This window comes from Glycine soja, chromosome 6 (assembly GCF_004193775.1).
Source record: "Glycine soja cultivar W05 chromosome 6, ASM419377v2, whole genome shotgun sequence".
Classification (NCBI taxonomy): Eukaryota; Viridiplantae; Streptophyta; class Magnoliopsida; order Fabales; family Fabaceae; genus Glycine; species Glycine soja.
The window spans coordinates 13,405,665-13,426,419 of record NC_041007.1 but is presented as its reverse complement, the minus strand read 5'-3'; the positions used below and the strand labels follow the sequence as shown (position 1 = coordinate 13,426,419).

General features: G+C 34.2%; 2 protein-coding genes across 3 annotated transcripts; both read left to right on the top strand.

Annotated features, from left to right (window-relative positions):
• Positions 1-1,013: 1,013 nt before the first annotated feature.
• Positions 1,014-12,645, top strand: LOC114415951 (CLPTM1-like membrane protein cnrB). The gene is made up of 12 exons (XM_028380816.1): positions 1,014-1,366; positions 1,820-1,966; positions 2,086-2,200; positions 2,296-2,390; positions 3,185-3,312; positions 9,044-9,081; positions 9,435-9,670; positions 9,820-9,913; positions 10,021-10,211; positions 10,601-10,820; positions 11,249-11,416; positions 12,117-12,645. The coding sequence occupies exons 1-12, from the start codon at positions 1,169-1,171 to the stop codon at positions 12,281-12,283; spliced, it is 1,797 nt and encodes a 598-aa protein (XP_028236617.1). The 5' UTR covers positions 1,014-1,168; the 3' UTR covers positions 12,284-12,645.
• A 2,597-nt stretch (positions 12,646-15,242) lies between these two features.
• Positions 15,243-18,850, top strand: LOC114415949 (protein phosphatase 1 regulatory subunit INH3-like). 2 transcript variants are annotated; one of them, XM_028380813.1, is made up of 3 exons: positions 15,243-15,521; positions 15,617-15,698; positions 18,125-18,850. In XM_028380813.1, the coding sequence occupies exon 3, from the start codon at positions 18,246-18,248 to the stop codon at positions 18,603-18,605; it is 360 nt and encodes a 119-aa protein (XP_028236614.1). In that variant the 5' UTR covers positions 15,243-15,521; positions 15,617-15,698; positions 18,125-18,245; the 3' UTR covers positions 18,606-18,850. The 2 variants fall into 2 exon arrangements, with proteins under 2 accessions (XP_028236614.1, XP_028236615.1); XM_028380814.1 differs by having other exon boundaries at positions 15,327-15,521; positions 15,612-15,698.
• Positions 18,851-20,755: the final 1,905 nt, after the last annotated feature.

Sequence of the window (20,755 nt, the reverse complement as noted above, 5' to 3'; positions counted from 1 at the left end):
TTCACATGTTTTTTGTGGTAAAAATGTTCTAATTTAAATATGGTTGTTCAGATTTCTAATTATAAAAATAGATAAATATTAACTTATTGAGTAATGAAACAACTACAATAAAAGAAGTACAAAAATTAGTTATATTTAAAAACTAGTATTTCTTGGTACATTAAAAAATAATTGCATAAATTAGCTTAACAACATAGATCGATTAGATTTAGGGAAAAGGTAGTTTAACATAAATTGGAAAAATAGTTCTTTTAAGAGTAAAAATACTTAAAATGTAAGAAAAATAAAATTATTTAATATAAGTAAAAATAAAAAATATTTCTTAATTTTAAAGTTTAAAAGTATTGAAACAAACAAACCTTTATGAAGCACCAACGAATGAACATTAAAAAGAAATCCATAGAATGAAGACCCGAGTTTCTTTAATTAAAATCGATTATGTTACAGATTCAGACAGAAGGAAGTTATAAATTCATGTATAGATATTTCATAGTTAAACAAAAAAAAGTATAGATATTTCACGCTTAAACTTTTTTTTTTTCTGTATAAAAATCAAAATTTGTTCCATATAACATTTATCTGTGGGACAGTTTGGCAAACATATTCCACTTTTTGATGTGCATAACTCCTTTTTACATACCAGCATTCCCCCTTCTTATAGAACTGTAAAATGACTTGAGTTAGGTTCAATTTTATTCGATTCATTAATACTTAGTTTCAGTTTGAAATAAGACTTAATCTAAGATATTTTTTTTTTCTAGTTGAAACAGAAAGCTGACTCTAAGATAAAAATAAGTAAAATTTAAGATTTAGATCATCAACAAAATAATTATGTTTTGTCAGTTTTTATAAAAACAAAAAAGTCTCGTATGTTAAAATAAAAAACTTTTTATATAATTATTTCATATAAAGTAAAATATTTATCTTAAATTTTATTTTAGACAGTAAAAAAAAATGTGTGACTGGAATTTGCATATAGCAGGGGTGGAGTAGATTGCGTGGCCACCCAGTTCTAAAATAATTCCTTTTTCTTTTTTCGTTTTCTCCTTTAGTTTACTACATCAACAGCACCGTCTTACTCGAAGTATCTGTTTTCAAATCTTGGATTCGATTTCATCACACTTATAGTTCTCTCTTCTCTTTCTTTTCCTTTCTTTCTCCGCCGAAGATGGCGCCGCCCACGCCAGCAGTTGAAGGCGCCCAGGCGCCGCAAGGGCGGCAGCAACAGCCGCAAGGAGGGTTTGGCCTCACCGGAATCATACGCATGGTCGTTTTCTGGTACTTCGCTTCCAAATTCTTTTCCCCCAAAAAACCTACCGAACCTTCCGCTCTCATCTCCAATCTCTTTCAGAAAGCACAGCCTCTGGTACTCTCTCTCTCTCCTTCTCACATACGCGCACTCTCACTTTCACCTCTGCTAACTCAACTTCTATTGCATGATCTCACTTCGATTAAATTATTATTATTATTGTTGTTGTTGTTGTTGTTATTATTATTATTATTATTATTTATCTGAATTCGATTGTCTAGTGACTTCGATCGAGTCTTGAACGTAGGTTAGTTGTTTACAGGATTTCGATGATGCTTTTAGGTTACGATTTTGAGATTGAATGGAATTTCAATTTCGGGTTATGAAGGTACATGATAGCTTTGTCCAAAGTCTCAGAATAAATTACTTATACTGAAAAAAAAAGGTTTTTGTGTAATTAACCTAATCTTACTAGTCTGTGTTCTGTTGTTGGTGTATGCTTCTAGTTGGTGTTGCTTTCTGTTTTTGTGCTCAATTAGGTTCTTTTTCGGATGCTAATTTTTTGTTCAGGATATGTGGCTTTATCTCTCCGAGCACGAGAAGTTCAATGACTTTGGCAGTGAAAGTTCTCTTGTATGGCATGAAACCAATGTTCCATATGCTGTTTGGGGACCTGAGAGTACCAGGACTCATACTTTGAAGTATCATCCGTCGGAGGTATAACTGGTCGAAAATGCTACCACTAGCTATGCGTAGCTTATTTACATTGGTTTTTGAAGAAAGTTTAAATTAGTTCTCATAATAATGGACTTTATGGTTGCATATTCTCTTTTCAGTCTTTGAAGCATAATGGGAGTCTATATGCTCATGTTTTCTTTGCGCACTCTGGCTTTTCGCCTGACCCAAGTGATCCGGAGTACCAACCTCAAGCAGCGTTTGGAAGGACGCATCGTATGATTTTTAACTTCTTATTGATATTTTTAGTCACTTAAAATATATGTTTAAGAAAGTGGTTTACGAGATGTCTTTATTTTTGTTGGTCTCAGCTGTTGTGACGTACTTGCCCAAGTCAAAAGCAGATAAAAAGAAAAGTCTGCTGGGAAGTTCACCAGATTCTAGTGAGGCTCAAGTGGCATCCAAGGTTTGTTATTTGCTCTCATATTTTTATAATTAGCTTTATGTGAAATTGTTATGATGGTACTTTCGCTTAAGTTCAAGATCTTTATTATAATGAGTTTTAAATCATTAAAACTATCATTATATTCTGCATAATGTCTAGAATCAAGATACCTTTATAAATATCCTATTTCATCTAACTTTCTAAACTATTATATTATTTTATTATACAATATTCTACAATTTACAGTTTTTTAGTGAAACATGGGTTTGTTTTATTTTTTTACCATCATGTAAACTCCTACTTCTAGAGACAGATTGGAACTATGACATGGATGCAGTAGCACCTACAGAGACATATATTAATGTTGAAACTTGTAAAATATTGGGGGAGGGGAAAATTATGGAATGTTATTTATATCTATGCAGTATAAAGTGATAGAGGCAATTCAACATGGAAATTCATCTGCATTTCCCCTCTTCATTGAGCCTTTCAATGGAGCATATAATTTTCTGGCATTAAATTTGTAGTTGAAATCAGTGTTTAGTTTTGATAACTTATGGTTGAAATCTGATTCAATAAATCCTATATCTTAATCTTATTGGCCCAGAAGAGGTGCCCCTAGATCTAATCCATATGATTTGGCTCCGTATGCTTACATGGAACTACTAGCACCAATTCATATATTTTATTTTTTAACTGAGTTCTGTATTAGTTATGCTGTCAGTTTATTGGTTAGTGTTCAATGCTTTCCACCATGATACGTTACTCACTGATTTCATGATGATCTCTATATTGTTCTCTTTTGGTTGTGTTAGGTGGTTGATGAATCTGAAGATGATGATGATTCTAGTGATGATGGTGATTCTAATGATGATGGTCCTGTGGAGTGGGCTTCATATTGGAAACCAAATATAACAATAAACTTGGTTGCTGACTTCACTCAGTATGTTTCTTGGAATTCATTTAATTTGTTGGCGCATTTTTTAACAATATGTCCTACTTTTTGCCTGACATAATTTCTGTTTAAATTTGATTACTGCTGATTATTATTCGATGAGAAAGTATTGTGCAGGAGCTGAAAGTGATTGTTAGATAAATTTGTCTTCTTTTAATTGGAATTTAGTTTTGCATGAAGTAGTATCAGAGGGATGGTTGGAAATATTTATGCATCTTACTTAGAATTTAAATTCATTTTTGGGGTGAATCATGTTGTTGGATTGGAACTTCACAAAATTTATTGTGGAAGATTCAGTTGGTTAACCATTAGTTCGTCTATCAAATCTCTGAAACTAAAGAACATTATATTCTAATAAGAAATCGGTTTCACTAATTTCTTCTCACTTTTTGGGTCGTAATCCTACATTGGCATGACCTATGGCTCTGCAGCCAACAGCCTTCCTTCTCTAGAGGCTACATCTGAGCTCCTTCAATTAGCTATATCCTACAGCATCTCAGTCAAATTGATCTCAAATCATCAACATGCGACGTAACATTGCCATCGCACGTGATGGCAAGCTCATTCATAGTAGTTTTTTTTTATCAGCAAAAGTATATATATATTATATAGAATATTAAAATCAGTACAAGTGGTACTGTTGTATATACATCCTAGCATCAACAGGTGCAGAACTATGGTGTCCTAATACATGATAACCAACATGAATTAGGGAACCAAAGATCTGGCTAACAGCTAGGTACCCAACCACACAAAATTCTATTCTATAAGCTATGCCTCCCTGAAAGCTGAAACTATCCCTAATATTACTAGACCAGGAATGAAACGGGATGTCAAATCCTTTCTCCAAATTTTTAAGCTAGGTCCAACAAAAAAATAGAGCATCCTCCATCAGTTTATGATCGTTGAAACTTTTATTTAGGAAGACAATCCTATTCCTATGATGCCAAATACACCATGTCAGAGCAATCTATATCTGCCATCGCTGAACCCTAAGTCCGTTAAGATTGCAGTAGGAGGGTTGAAGGAAATGTTGTTTCGGATTTTCCGAGAATACACCCACTACATTTGCCCAAGACCGCAATTCCCACCATAATGACAAGATTTTAGCACAGCTAAAGAATAAATGAGCCTCGTCCTCATCATTAATTCTGCAAAATGGGCATCTGACATCATTGATTTCCACATTCCTCCTTCTTAGGTTATTCTTTGTAGGCAATCTATCCCTGATCAATCTTCAGGCAAAGAATGATGCTTTACTTGGGATTTTTATCTTCCATAGTGCTTTAAACGCTTCGTCTTGATTTTCCACTGGCGAATTACTACACATGTACTGGCAAACCCTATAAATCCTCCATAGTAAACCTCTTACTCGAATCTCTCTCCCTTCTCCACATGTCTTGTTGCTGCACATGTACTGTCAGACCCTATAAATCCTCCATAAATTTTGCAGCAGTGTCTTTCGCTCTCCAAGAAGAACCTCCTCTAATAGAACTGTCATTCCCAACCTATATTTGATGTTGTCCCCATTTGAATTTGATCCCGTCTAATTTAGGCCTCTTCCATTCAGTTTCTTCAACTTCTCTTGAAAAAGTGTCTGATTTCCTCTTTTACCCTACCTGGCTCCTCTAACTACCACCCATCAGCCAACACTCCTCTAACCATATTGTGTCTACGTTTTCAATTTACCGTCAAGTGAAAAAATCTGGAATTGTAGTCCCCTTCCTTGATCTACCTAGTCCTTGCCTTTTGCCTTAAACATTTGAAAGTGTTGCTGTCCATAATTCCTCCTGCAGTTGCTTTTGCCTTTTAATCTCTTCATCATTCAGTTGTCTGTCCTCACCTTCTATTTCCAACTTGTTCATCTTCATCTCTAGTCTTCTTATTTTTTGCTGAATTGGAACTTATTCTATGCTTTTAACCTCTGCTTTGATTTCTTGATCTTTTCTTTTAAAACACCCTCCCCCCCCCCCCCCCCCCAACTTACATCATTTGCTGTCCAGCTGTCACGGACAGCCTTCCTAAAAGATTTATCCTCAAACCAACAATCCAGAGTCTGAAATGGCTTCAGGCCCCAATCAACACAGGTAGATCTCAACAGAATTGGACAGTGGTTTGAGAAGTTACGGTCCATGATAAACTGGGTGCTTCCTTGCCATTTAGCAAGCCATTCTGCGGATACAAGGACTCTGTCCAATCTACTTTTGGCTGTCCTATTTGGTCTGTACCAAGTGAATTTTCACCCCACACAAGGCACATCCTCAAACTCTAAATCTGCAATCCATTCATTAAATTCTTTTATAATACCCTCATCTTGCATCCTTTGACAAATGCCTATTCTTTCTGATGGTCTTCAAATACAATTAAAATCTCCTATTATACACCATAGGCCCCCCATATTTGCATGCCTTATTTGTTCCCACAAATTTCTTTTGAAAACTGCATCACATGACAAGTATATGTTCACTATCATGACTTTCCCACCATCCGTGAGCCATATCCCTTCCAGGTAAATGGAACCATTTCCAATCAGCTTGTTTTCTAATTTAAATGTTTCCTCATTCCAGATACACAATAACCCTCCAGCACTATTACATGCTGGCTGCAATTCCCAGCTGGCATCGGAATCACCCCACAAAGCTTGGCATACCTTCTTATCTATCATTTCCCTCTTAGTCTCTTGTAAACATAACATATCTGCTCTTTCTTTTTTCACCAGTTTTCTGATTAAGGCCCACTTTAACCCCCTCCCCAGCCCCCTTATGTTGTATGTTATAATCTTCATCAATCATCTACACTATTACCCATCCTCTGAACCTCTCCCTTATCCCTTTCTTCCATGCTTACCATTTTGCACACCAATATGTCCTCCTGGTTACTACACTTCACTCCCAAATATTTTGCCATATCCCAATTGCTTGCTGCTTCTTTTACCAGCTCACATTTTGTAGGACTCGAGGCTGACTTTAATGCTCCTGTATTTGTAATTATCATTGTGCCTTTCCTCCCATCCTATTATTTCCTTCAGTCTGCTACCCCCTAGCATTTTTGGGGAGGTCTCGTGATTAGTTTGGCTAGTGGTAGACTCCTTTCCTTTGTTGCTGCTCTGCTGTTGTTGCTGACTGTTTTGGGGCCCAATTATTTCTTTGGGTCCATTTGTCTCTTTGGGTCCAGATTCCTTTTTGCACCACCTGTTTCTAGAGTATACCTTCCATTAGGGTCTGACCCATTTATGTTAGAGCCCGCCAGCTTACATGTGTCTTCTTGTCTTTCATCATTGCTTTTCTTTGTGGGTCCTATAATTGACCGAGCTTCTTCCCTTTCCTTTGAACCATCATGTGCCTCCACGTCCTTTAATTCAAAATTATGGGTCAGTTTTGGGCCCCTTCTCTATTTTTTCATTTTTTACATCTGTTTTCGTTCCTCTCTTCAACAGCCACAATACTATCTACCATTTCCACGTCAACCTCAACTGCCCCTACCTCCTGACATCTACCATCTTTGTCAATGCTGTCCTTATCACCAAGCTGGCTCGCCTGGGTGGGTGTCTGGTGTCCGCTGAAAGCACACAGGGACTCATCCCCGTGGCTAGGACTTCTGTCGCTGGACCTGATGTGGATGGGTCCACATGTCAGAGGGTTCTGGTGAATATCCATCAGTCTTTGCTTAGTACATTGACCGGCGGACAATAGATTCTCCCTGCCACTTCTATGCTGGTCATTCCCAGCTGCATCCGCAACCATGGCTACTGCGGAGACTCGCCGACAAATGTTGTATCCTCCGACATCAAGCTCAACCTCATGTCACTCATTTGACGATATTTCCTCTGATGATCCTGTCAAGCTCTCCCCATTGCATTTACATATACAGGGGTTGTAGCATGTCTCTTCAATGATATTAATGACGTATTCGACTTCATTAACGGATGCCAGTACACTATGGTTAATTGTAGGGTGCCATGGTGTATTAAGGAGCACTCATGCCCTGTCTAGGCGTTGGAGGTCTTCAACATCGTCATCAATATCCACCACTTCACCCACCACGCCCGCAATCTTTTTGATATTTTCCAGATCCCATGCATGTAATGGGATTCCCCACACCCAAACCAACCTGAATCCTGACTTCAAGGTTGGGCTCCATTTCTCCAGTGTATGAAACATGGACAATCCGCTTTCGTCTTCTTTCCTACACAATTCCTCTTCTTTGGTATCAATAAGGCCCATGAGTAGTACCATGTCGTCACCACGATACTTAGGCTTAACGTCCTCACCTCCGTCCCACAGCAGTTCTTCTTTTAATCTGTCGAACACCGTCAGATTTCGTAACCTGCCAACCCAGACGTCACTGAACCATTTCCTCTTTTCCGTGGGTATAGTTAGCTGAATTGACGAGTGGGATGGTTTCGTCGTCACCTGTGTATGTGTCGGGAACCATCTCTTTGTCATCAACTTGCTGCCTGTCGCAACCGCTTTCAAGTACGAAACCATAATGTGTCGTTGAGGATAATGCTTCCAGGCACCTCTGCTCCATACTGTTTGTGCTGTTTTCGTCCTGCCTATGTCCTCATCTTGCTCTACCAGCTTATCCTTGACCCCGACCCCTTCTTGTATTGATCAACGTTGTTGGTTTTCTCTATTAGCTTTCGTTCCCTACCATGTTTCGGTAGGTTCGCATGCAATTTATGTCCCCCGATAATCAAATTATCCAGCTGCCTCTCAAGTTTCCGATCATCTTCAACCCCTTTGAATCACACGAAACCATATCTCCTTCCACTCCTATTTCTGTTCTTTGCGATGAATATCTCCCTAACATCGCCCCATTTCTTGAACGCAAACCATAAGTCCTTTTCCCCCATATCTTTTGGGAAACACGTGAAGTAGAAGGAAGACACATCTGATGCGTCCCTCCAGTTTTTCCGCCTCTCCTCCCCTTGTCGTGCCACCACTGTCATCGCAATGTGTTGCTTGTACCCTTTCCCTGCATAACTGAGACATAGTCTCTCTCTTACCCACTCACTGTTTCGCTCCCTCACCCACTCATTGTTTCTCTCTCTCTCTCTCTCTCTAGACTCTCTAGACATTCTCTCTCCCCCTGAAGATCTTATGCCTCATTCATAGTAGTTAATAGCAGGAAATTATGCTTCCATAGCAGTCCAGAGCCAAGCAGACTGTCTGCTTTAAGTTCCCTGTCACATGTACAGATTGTGGCCTTTCAAGCACGGAATCGCACTTGCAGCAGTCATAATTTTGGACAGGGATGAAATCCCTGTTTTGTCCATCCTTTTTGCCTTTTCCCACTCATTTCTAGGGATATTTTTGCGATTTTTACACTCTTTTTTTTGGCATCAGAAGGATTTTAGGGTTATTTAACCCACTATTATGGATCATGACATTGTTTACCCAACCCACTCAAAACATATGGTGAGGTAAGCCTGCCCAATGGCCCAAACCTGTTTCAACAACATTACATAAGTCCGTATTTATATCAGTGGAATTATGCTTGTAATCTCAGTTTTAACTATATAGTATTTGTATATTGAATTTAGATAAGTCTGTGGGCTTTATACCTGTGATTGATTTTGTAAATAGGACAGAAAGATGAATTTGTACTTCTCTTGTTGTTTTCAAATTTAAAATCATTTTCGTTCATTGATGCCTTAGTAATATTATTATTGTGTACCAAGACTATGTTCATACTAATATACTTTTCCTGCTTGCAGGTACCCAAAGACAGGTGTAGCACCAAACATTGCTCCTTGTATCCTTGTCGTTTACATTGCTTTCTATTAATTATTTCCTCCTTATTATTTTCCCCTTTCTTGGCATTGGTTTCTGGATATCATGTCTATCATTAAACATATATGGTCTTTTTATAAGCAAGATTAATGCAGAAATAGTGGAGAACTTATAGATGGCAAGGCCTTATGCAATTGAATACTTTTAGTGTCATTTCACTTTCAGTGAAGTCTCTTATTTTAACCTCTCTTATTTTTTGAACTTTAAATTCCTTGTTTGACCTTCCAATATATTGACACTGAATAACTGGTGTATTCATGCAAGTTAGCTGATTATATATTTATATGTCAAGTTACCTTAACTTTGGGTGCCCAGACTTGAATGTCGATCCTCTTACTGGGAACTACTATCCAATTGTTTATTTCAATGAGTTCTGGTTACTCAGGGATAAGCTGATACCTTTAAACGAGACAGTGACTGAATTATCACTTAACCTGGAAGTTGGTCCCATTAGTATGACGAAGTGGCAGTTATTCCTGCAGATTGACCAGTCCTTCCAGATTCACCGTAGTTATGGAAGCATGCTTGAAGGCGAGGCTGATGAACTCAAGGTTTGTTGTTTTAGAAAATTGTCTCAATTCTACATAATTATCGATTCATAGTATATTGAACTTATTTGATGGAACATGCTTGCTGAGTACTTGGGTATTATGCTGAACTATTTGATTGGCTAACTATTTGATTTTGATAATTATATCAGAGGGTATTCTTGGAAGGGAATCCTTACCTCCTGGCAATTACCATGGTTGTTTCTCTTCTCCATTCAGTCTTTGACTTCTTGGCTTTCAAGAATGGTAAGTCAATTGTCCAACAGTCTTTAAGAAAGCACCTCCAATAAGGAAATGCATATGGATTTGGTTAGAGGTACAGGTAATCATCTAATTATTTTCTCTCTTCCCAGATATCCAATTTTGGAATAAAAATAAATCTATGGAAGGACTCTCTGCGAAGACCGTTGTTGTGAGCTTTGCTTGTCAGCTTATTATCTTCCTTTATCTGCTTGACAATGACACCTCTTGGATGATTCTTGCAAGCTCTGGAATTGGTTGTGTTATTGAGTTCTGGAAAATTGGAAAAGCCATGCGCATAGAGGTATTTTTTGTGATCTCTAGGTTTTCTTTTATATGTATATGCTAACATTTTTTATAGGTGTGCTTTTTGAATTTTGAATATAAAAAATAGCATGGTTCCTGAGATAATGATTGATGTTGCTGACATTGCAAGCTTCCACCTCTTTAATGTCATGTATACTTAGTACTGTGCATATGTAGAACATCTGCTGAGACCTTTCATGTTTACATATACTGTAATATGTGTACGTAGAATATTTTGCTGGGACCTTTCCTTTTTACATTTTGTCACTTTTCTTGAGTGAGTTTGTACACATGTTGCATTTAGATTCCATCTTTATCGACCATATATTCTGATGTTCCTTAATTATTTTTATTGATATCTGCAATCTGTAATATATTTTTTCCCAGATTGATAGGACAGGAAGGATACCTATGTTGAAGCTCCGCGATCGAGAGTCATATGTACGGAATAAGACAAAGGAATATGATGATATTGCTATGAAGTATTTGTTCTATGTTCTATTTCTCCTTGTTGCTGGTTTTTCTGTTTACTCGCTGATGTATGAGCGTCACAAGAGCTGGTATTCTTGGATTCTGTCTTCGCTCACAAGTTGTGTATACATGTTTGGTAAGCACTCTTCTTGGTTATGCTATGATTGTGTTTTTGTTGATACTACCATATAAAATCATGACCACAACTATCTAAATTGATTAAATTAAACAAAAATGCTTTGACTTTGATAAATTTGATGTGCTTTTAATTTCCTTACTGTTGTGGTAATGTGGTTTATGCATCCCTACTCCCTAGCAAGATTGTCCTGAATCACAAGTGCTTTTATGCATTTATTTGTTTCACCTCAATTTCACTGAGGATATCGAAGCTACTGATAGTAGCTTCTAATTTGACATGGCCACATGTGTTTATGCATCTGAGAATTCTAACCAAACACAGACAGTCTCACACTTATCCAATTTCAATGCAGATTATATCATTAAGTTTATAAGTTTTTTAAGCTTTGTAATGTTTGTGCTCTTTGTACTTGAAAACTGTTGCAGGCTTTATTATGATGTGCCCTCAATTGTTCATCAACTACAAGCTCAAATCTGTTGCTCATCTACCTTGGAGGCAAATGACATACAAGTTTCTCAACACCATAATTGATGACCTTTTTGCCTTTGTCATTAAAATGCCAACACTCCATCGGCTTTCTGTCTTCCGTGATGGTAAGATTATGATCATGACCACCTGCTATTTTGTGCAACTGCTTTCAATACTAAGGCTAGTTTCATATTAAGATTAATATGCTTGAGGTGCATGAAATGTTGCCATCTTTTAACAAAGGAGATCTAAGACCTGATGATTAGAGGTGGAAAGGTTGTTAGTAGAATAACGGTGGTAAAATCTGGTATTACTTCCCAAGGATTAGGAAGCTAGGTGCAACTAGCCTGATAAAACCCAACCTCTTATATTTATTATGTATGATGAAAGTTTGAACCCCAGCCTACCTGAGAGTTGATAAACTGAATTTGAACTTGATGGTTGCACGCTAGCAACATGAGGGTTTAACTTTGTTACTTCGAGAAGGATTTCCCAGAACAATGATGTTCCTTTTCCATTAGAGTATTGAAGCCGATAATTTTAGTTTTTAAAGAAGGGAAGGAGCTTGCATTTTATGTTATCGTACTATTGTCTGACCTTGCCTTGCAATCACGAACCTTTCATGACTGCCATTTAGCTGAAAGGATAATCATTCTTGAATCTCCTTTGTTCCATAATTTGACAAATTTGAATGCACTCATTTATGAAATATCATTCTTGCATTTGTGTATTTACTCTTAATATTTGGCACTTTGCAAGTATTTCAGTTCATCAATGGCCTTATCATTGTCTTCATTTCTTCTTTTGTCCTTTCCTGCCTTGCAGATCTTATCTTTGTCATATACTTATACCAGAGGTGGATTTATAAAGTGGACAAGAAACGTGTTAATGAATTTGGTTTTGGAGGCGAGGATGATCAGGTTGTGGCAGAGACAGACGCCACAAAGGAAGAAGAGAACACTACAACGGAAGAAGAGAAGAAAACTAATTGATTTGGTTTTCTCTAAACAATTTGAGAAAATTTTACAGTAGATACCAAATACTGTAGAATTCTACGGGGATTGGTTTGTTTTTCTCCCCCTTTTGTTACACATTTGCATTTAGATTTTTGTTGAAAGAAAGCTTTAGTTTGGCCTTGTCTACTGGAATTTTTACTAGGATCGAAGGATTGAGGGAATTTAACTACTGAAACCTTCATGGTTGACTGTAATGGTCATAACAGCTTTTTAGTTACCCCCTCTGTAGTTTTTCTTTGATCTCAAATGTCTTTTAGTTTGTGATAGATAACCCTTTTATATGTATTATTTTCTTCCACTCATGTATTTTTAACTAATTTATCCCTGGTTTTGATTTATTTGTATTGGTGTTTTAACATTTTTTAATATTTCGGACCAAATTAACTCATCTTCAGAGCACGGCTATCATCCACTCTAATTCGTAATTAGGGAGTTGGAAAAGTGCGCTTTGTGCAATACTATTACATGTTTTGGATATCAAATGAATGACTTGTACTTCAAATTCCAGTGGGGAAAAAAACGTCATAAATTACAAATCAAAATCTCTTATTTTATGATTGATAAGGACTAAAAAAAAGTCCTCCAAATTTAAAGTTTTTTTTAGTTCCTGCAATCTGCAAAATATTACTTTTTAATTTTTTTTAAAGTGAGCCGAACATAAAGTAAGATATTTACAGTTTTTGGTACTTTTAATTGTCAGAATTTGATTTTATATTTTATATATTTTAAAATAGGATTTTCTGATGGTTTATAATTATCAAAATCAAGTCAATAAAAAAATTAAAGAAGTTTTTAAAGTGGTTAATGAGTTTTTAATTATTTTTTACTAATTTGATTACCTTAGTTTTTAATCGTAAGTAATTTAAAATATAAAATAATAAATTAAATTTTAGTGGTTAAGGGGAGTATATTGAATTATGATTTTAAAGATTATTTTAGCATAAAAAAGTTTTGTAAATTTTAAAGATTATATAAGAATATGGTTATCAAATTTTTGAGATTCGTTAATTTCTACGAGTTTACTTATCTTTTATTAGTTGAATTTTGAGTAAATTCTTTTTTTAGTAGACTTCTGGAAGACTCTATAAATTTCAAGTAAACTCGGTAGATTCTCGAGTTTATCATCAAGTCAGCAAGTTAAGTAAATTATATCAAAATATAAGTCATTTTGAATTACTTTTTGTCTGATTGGTGTTCAATATATCTTCATTTAGCGTGTTATTTTCAAATACAAAAATTCTTATATTTAATAACATCAAACTCTTATTCTTTAATAACATCAAATCTTCGATGAGAATGATTTACCACTACTATAACATTCGCAAATTATTATCTAGTAGTGGTGCATTTTTAGACTTGGTTATTTAAGTATTGTAAAATTTATGATTTATTATTTTATTTAATTATATTGTTGAAATGTTTAATTGTTATGCTATTTATAAATATTTTATTATTATTTTTATATGAAATGGATTTCTATAAGTCTACGAGTTGAGTCCTCGAGTCGAGTCTATGGTACTCTCATAAGTTTACATAAACTCTCAAGTTTGATAAGAGTATTATGACTTATCAAGTTTTTTTACAAGACTTATTATGATAATTTGAATTTTAGTGGATTTATATTATAAGAATTTAAAAGATTTAAAAAGGACATTATAAGTTTATAAGATCTGAAAAGATTTTATGAATTTTTAAAAACATTCAAAATTACAATTGTTGGTGAAAAAAATAATAAGAAATGATGAGGTTCAGATAAAAAAAAGTAAGATCAATATAGTTTTTTTTTAATCTTTTAAGTTTTAATAACTAATTTGTTTCTTACTATATGTCCTCATATTCCAACCTTTATTGTAATAACATCTTCTCATTCTCACTTTTGGATTTGAAAATAAATTTAAAATTATATATTATTATTTTTTAATTATTATAATTATTTTATGATAAATCCAATGACATATTTAAATGGAATGTAATAATAAACATATATTAGGAGTGGTGAGGATGAAAAATTTGTATGAAGATTACTAAGTTATATGGATGATGAAATTAATGACAATAATTACAAAAATATTGTGTGGAGCAAGTGGTGGACATAATCACTATAAGAAAAATATGATTAGTCTTAACAGTAAGCCAAATATTAATTTAATTTATAAAATAAATGAAAAAGTGCAGAAATAATAAGTATATTTGTCATTTTTATTTTAAAAGAATAGAAAAAATATAAACACTGTTGAAAGAAAAAAAGTTGGGTAACTAATAAAAAAAGTATAATAAAATCTTAACAGTTTGAGTGAGATTGTTTCGTAAATGTTTTATACTAAATATTCTTATTAAATTCGTCGAAATCCTTCTTAAAAAATAATTAATCAAAATTTATATATTTTTTAATAGTAAAAGACTTTTTATAAGTTATATAAAATCTTAATTAAATATCCCTAGATTTTGTTATCCTTCTTAAAAAAATCTTAATTAAATACCAAAATACTTATTTATATTATTTAAAAATTCTAATTGAATGTCACAAGATTTTTTTATTAAAAAAATATTTTAAAATCCTAATCCAATACATTCTCCTAAAAATTGTTACAATAAAACTCTTATTTCATGTTTGGCTTGCCAGAAGACTAAAATAAACATTTTGTGAATTTCAATGACAAAAAAAATAACTCAAATGTGAGAAAAGTGAAAATATATTTAAGTCTATAATATAAATAAATAATTCTGTTTTACGAACTCAAAAGACACGTCTTTCATAAGATGGACGAAACCAATCGGCCTACTAAGATGGACCAAAGCAATTGGCCCACAGAGATGGTTAGTTAAACACAATGTTTTGATATTTTTTTTCCTCAATGTTTGCTCATTTCCATTTAGTCATTTACATAGTTTTTTTCTTCTGCCCATTTCCAGTTTTTTTTTTTATTTGCATATATTTTTATGCTTTATCTGGACGATATTATTTTCTCACTTGTTTGTAATTAAGGGTGTGGGTGTCCAAAGTCCAAACTATAAATAAACCAAATGGAACTACTCTCAAGGCAACGCTAGAAAGAATGTAACTAAAACTATTCTAATTGCGTCTCAGTTTCTCTCAGGTTGGCTTCCCCTCTCCCCTATCGCTCTCTCCCTAATCGCATCTCAACTTGTCGTCGTCGGTGATTCATTCTCCCTAATCATAACCCTAATCGCATCTTAAATCGAACTCAATCAGGTACTGATTTTCTCGTTGTTGTCGTTGTTCGATTCTGATTATTTTTGGTTTTCATTCTTTCTCTTTTTTTCCCCTTTGTGTTTGACCTAGTGCAGAGACAAAACAAAGTTGTTGATTCTGTTACAAAACATAGCACGGTGGACAAACGTTAAACAAGGCTACAGATCTTTGATTCAGGTTTGAACAAATCGTTTGTATTCTATAATACGATGATGATGATGATGATGGTGGTGGTGGTGGTGTCTATTCCACAAGGCTTGAAAATTAAAATTGGTTTTGAGCGTAAATGCAATGCCCAAAAAGTTATTCTAGAATACTCCTGCATACTGAAATGGATACTCATGATTTTATTGTTATTATTTTGTTATTAATCTATGTTGTTGATGTTAACAAATCCGATGTATGGGTATAGATTTTATCTGTGTGGGTAAGGAAAAATATATGATACAGGCAGAAAAAGGCTGGTAGTGAACAAATTATATTGACAATTAAATCAGCAAAAAACTAGTAATTTTCCTAATATGAATAAACACTAATTATCCTAGTCATCAAAACATTCACGTAAAAGCTGTTTGTGAGCAAGTAATAATACCTCTATTGGGTTGGTCAAGCGTCTCGGGCTGAGAGTGCTGTTCTGAAAACAAGTAGAACTAGAATCAAACCAGACTGTGCTTGGTGGCCAGTGAATGTTACATTACATGCCATACTACAACTAAAAATAAAAGGAAAGGGAACGGGGCTGAAAAAGAATAAGAGAAGATGATGAGGGATACATTATTGAACCATTTGGTCAAATCAGGTTGCATGAGTGAAGTACTAAAGTTCCATTTAGAAGGGTTTTTCCCATCTTAGTTGGAAATGTTGGGAATTGATTATGCCACTTTTAATGTTGGGAATTTTAATTCTTCTTGTGAACAAAAACAGGTAGTAGTAGATGTATAATATCCTGCTATAAAAATTAAAAAAGGGACCATAAAGCTCTTTGTTCTGCTCGTACCTACCTGGCTTGGAATTGTGACACTGGTTAGATATCAAACCACCAAACTTAACAATAGCTAATCATACAGTCAATGGAATATTCATTTTTAGCTTGAATTGTATTTCATGTTGGATGGTGTTTTACTTTATCATTCCCCACTTTCTTGGGGACACCAACAGGGACACTGGCCCCTTTTATATCCTGTTACAGCACTTTGTGACATGGAACTTGGTGATTGAAATTATGTATAAAAGGTTGAATATATTGAATTGTCAGGTCTATATGTTGTGAAAGCTTGCCCTGATTTGAACAGTTGATTTTTTTTTTTTTTGCTATAGTAATCTGGTTTGTAAAAATTTAATACAGGGCATATTATTTCCACTTTTCTGCTTTTAAAACCAATGTTTAAAACTGATTTTGGAGAAAAAAATAGTTTTAAAATCTGTGATTTTTTAAACTGTTTTTAATTTTGGGGTTCAAACACATTTTTAAAACTGTTGATTTTGGTGCTCAAACACATTTTTAAAATCAATGATTACCTAAAAAAACTGTAATTCTCTTGTTAAATAATCTAGTTAATTCCATGTGGGGGCATTTCTTCTTTCCAAAGGGGATGCTATTATGTATGTCTTTGTTTCCCAAGGACCATGGCAAGGGGAACATGATAAATGCTATTGCTCTTTCTCAAACAAAATAGAAGGCTCCTTACATGAGTCGATCAGGATTAAGTTTTTGAGAGTTAATTTGCTTTTATTGCATCATATGCTAATTTTTTGCTCAAAAGTAATTTTTGTACTAGTTGAGTATGCTTGTTTTAGATTTTTGCTGAAGACTCAACATGCATTTGACCTGAAATGTGAATTTGGACTGAATGAATGAGTCTGTGATATGTAGACTGAATTTTTATTCTTTTTGGTGGTCTTTTGGGGACTGAGTTCAAAACTATGAGGTAGTCAACATATAGTGCTGCCAATTCAAACTATCCATGGATAATTGGATATGAGGTAGTCACTCTATCTGAGCCATAGGTGATCATTCTGTAACTCACGAGTAATTATCCTATTAGTTAAGGGGTCGAAATGGGTACTGTCTAGTGGTTACATTTCCAAAAGTATTTATGGTTAAAGGTTGGACGTGCGTACAAAGCTCCCTTTGGAGTATGGATGGATATAAACTTGCTCCTTTAACTTTTTTTGCATACTTCCTGCAGTTATCATATTGAGTACCTAGTTAGTGTATCTGAATAATGATGCCTTATGTTCTTGTTTTGTTTTCATTTAGTAGTGCAGATGTTTGTGATATTCCGTTCTGATTGTTTCTTAGTAAGTTCCTTTCATGTTTTTAGTTCCTTATTGTACTCTGTTTTGCATATTATTAGAATATTAGGTTCCTATTCACATTCAGAAACTGCTTTTGAATCTTCAGCTTTTGCTTGCAATCCCTTTGAGATCTTTCCTTCATTATTATTATAATTATAAATTCATTTTTCAGCATATTTATAAATGCGGTTGGAATATATAAATTACGCTTTTAAATAATACAAAACACGACATACTTCAGCATCATGTAAGTTTGTCAACCCAAATATTAGTTATTGAGATTAACATTATTTTGTATTTCTTAGTTGAAAGCAGATTGAAGGGGAGTAAAACAGGAACAGAGCAACCTGCAGAATTACTCTATCAAGGTGCCATAAACTTGCTATATCCGTGTCTCCAATCTCTTTGAACCGTGAGAGAACAGCCATGGACAGACGCACGAACACCACCAGGCCAGTGGCATTGTCTTCCCCTTCTATCACTGCCACCACCACCATAACAATTTTGAACTCGGAGCCATCATCCTCTTCATCTCAGCAGGAACAACAGCAACCAGAAGTCCTCTTCCTCCCCCTCAATCGCAAGAAGAAGAAGGTCTCTTGGAAAGAGGGCACTGTAGACAACGAGTTCATGCAGAAGAAGAGTTCCAAGAAGTGCTGTATCTTCCATAAACAGAAGCCCTTTGACGAAGATGATAGTGATGAGGATGAACATCACTCTGATGAACACCCTCACGATAGTGGGTTTTGCTGTAAGAATCATGATGAAGCTGGCCCAAGCAGTTAGGGAACTGATTAAGCTGAGAGGTTATTAATGAACCAAAAGAGGCATATATTTTGTAGAGTAAATGATTCAAGAAACCCTTGAACTTGAGTTTGTAAGTCAGGAAATATTTAAAATCACGACATTGGAACTAGAGGAACATTCAGTTTCAGTTTGAGTGTCACAAATAATTGGCCTAGTTTACTACCAAATTGGTTTCACTAACTTTTGTCGTAAATGCAGTTGTTAAAAGATTTAAAATGTAATCATGAATGAATGTTATCAAAGTATTAGATGTGATTTTTAATTAAAAAATTGTTTAGAAAATAAAATTTAAACTTCGTGAGAGATTTATCTTTAGAAGTAACTTTTTTTATATATATATAAAAGGTTCCTGAACATGTGCATTAATTTCTTCTAATCTTGATGAGTTCAGGAAACAGTTCAAAATAGTAAAAAAAAGAAGGGGATATTGAAGTGAATTAGCATTCTTTCCTTTTCCCGTTCCATTTAAAGAAAATAACATAGCACATAAAAAAGATACTGTGTAGGATTGACAAATCATAAAGCAGACGTGTAAATTAAACCACAACTCATCTTGCTTGGATTCTTTCAAACGTGAAGCATTTGAAAGTGTACTAGTTTCGTATAAGAATTATGGAAATTGAATTTAGATTACCAATGGAGAGTACATAGTAGCCTGTCTTCCGTTCCCTTTGGTTTATTGTGGGGGTAGATTCACAATCAAAATTTGTTGCCCACCCTTGAAAATGATTTGCTATTGCACATTGTTCTTACTACTTGTAATACTGCGCTATTGTCATGAGATAAGTTGTATTATTCAACAATTACCACGAAAAAAAACAATAGTTGAGTAAAAAAATACATTCGCTTGTATGCCTGAAGAGTATCTACGTTTCCAAATTTATTTTCCCCCAGTAATTTTTGTCCCATTATTACACTCTTCTCCCATAATAATAATTTGTTTAGAATTTAAAATTTGTATTTTAAGGATTATTTTAAACCTATATATATTGTGAATTGTATTTTAATAATTGTATATATTAACAAAATTCTGTTAGAAACCTGAAAAATAATATATTTAAATAAAATTGATTTTATATTTTGAACTGAACTAAACAAATGATATAATAAAAAAACTAATTAAATTAGGCATTGGTTAATACTTACCTCCATTCTTCTTTATGAGAAACAAATAACTAGTTTGTGATTTGTGAAGAGTAATAAATATGGTTAAGTTACTTTAAATTTTATTTCAAAAATACTCATTTAATTAATTGGTTTGAGTAGTAATTGTACTTAATGATACTACTATTTTTTAAGAGATAAATTTTTTTCCACAACAGGACTTATCTCGATAATAATCTTTAATTGTTTTTATAATAAATAAAGATATAAAAAAATTAATAATTAATATACTTAAGAGTGATAGTATGTTTCTTATATTATTTAGGAACAAAGTATTCTCAGATGTTTCTTATTATATATATATATATGAACAGTGATAATATTAATTCTTGCATGAAGGATAGCATGAAAAATTAATTGTGTATGCAGCTAGCAAAGAAATAAAAAATTACCGCACGTGATCCAATCACAATTTGTTTGGTTTGGTGGCTGGCGAGGGTTGGGAATTGAAAGTAAAATAAATACTGGAAGCGGAAAGAGAAGGAAATTAACGGAATGGAATGGATTTGGAAAGTATAAAGATGTTAGAGGAAGGAAGCGAAAGCGAATGGAATGCCTGCGAAGGTTGGTCGCTTACTCAAGAATTGATGTGTGTATGTTCAGCATTAATGACAATCTGATAGCCCAAGAAGTGCTTCTGCCAATGAATGATAATTTTCCATTGTTTATGTTGCCTCGCCCTTATATATCTAAGTGCCACTTCTGATTAAGTTTGAAGTATTTCACCCTGTTACTTCATGTGAGATGTTGTTACCTTCAATTTTCTGTACCAGTTCTTGTTGTTGTATAGGGGCAGTTCCTCATTATTAAATGGCGAGGCCATGTGTTCTCCCTAGTTGTTCTTTACCTTTTGATTTTTGAATGTTATAATTTATATGTATAATTCACCTTAGAAAATGGTTTTTACTTTTTTTTTTTAGGGAAAAATGATTTTTACTTAAACTTTCATCTAATGATGGATTTAT

Excerpts from the sequence above, each read along its gene's own strand:
- LOC114415951 (XM_028380816.1), top strand. The coding sequence starts at position 1,169 with ATGGCGCCGCCCACGCCAGCAGTTGAAGGCGCCCAGGCGCCGCAAGGG. Across the intron at positions 9,671-9,819 it reads GCGAGGCTGATGAACTCAAG|AGGGTATTCTTGGAAGGGAA; the intron begins GTTTGTTGTTTT and ends TAATTATATCAG. Across the intron at positions 10,821-11,248 it reads AAGTTGTGTATACATGTTTG|GCTTTATTATGATGTGCCCT; the intron begins GTAAGCACTCTT and ends AAACTGTTGCAG.
- LOC114415949 (XM_028380813.1), top strand. The coding sequence starts at position 18,246 with ATGGACAGACGCACGAACACCACCAGGCCAGTGGCATTGTCTTCCCCT.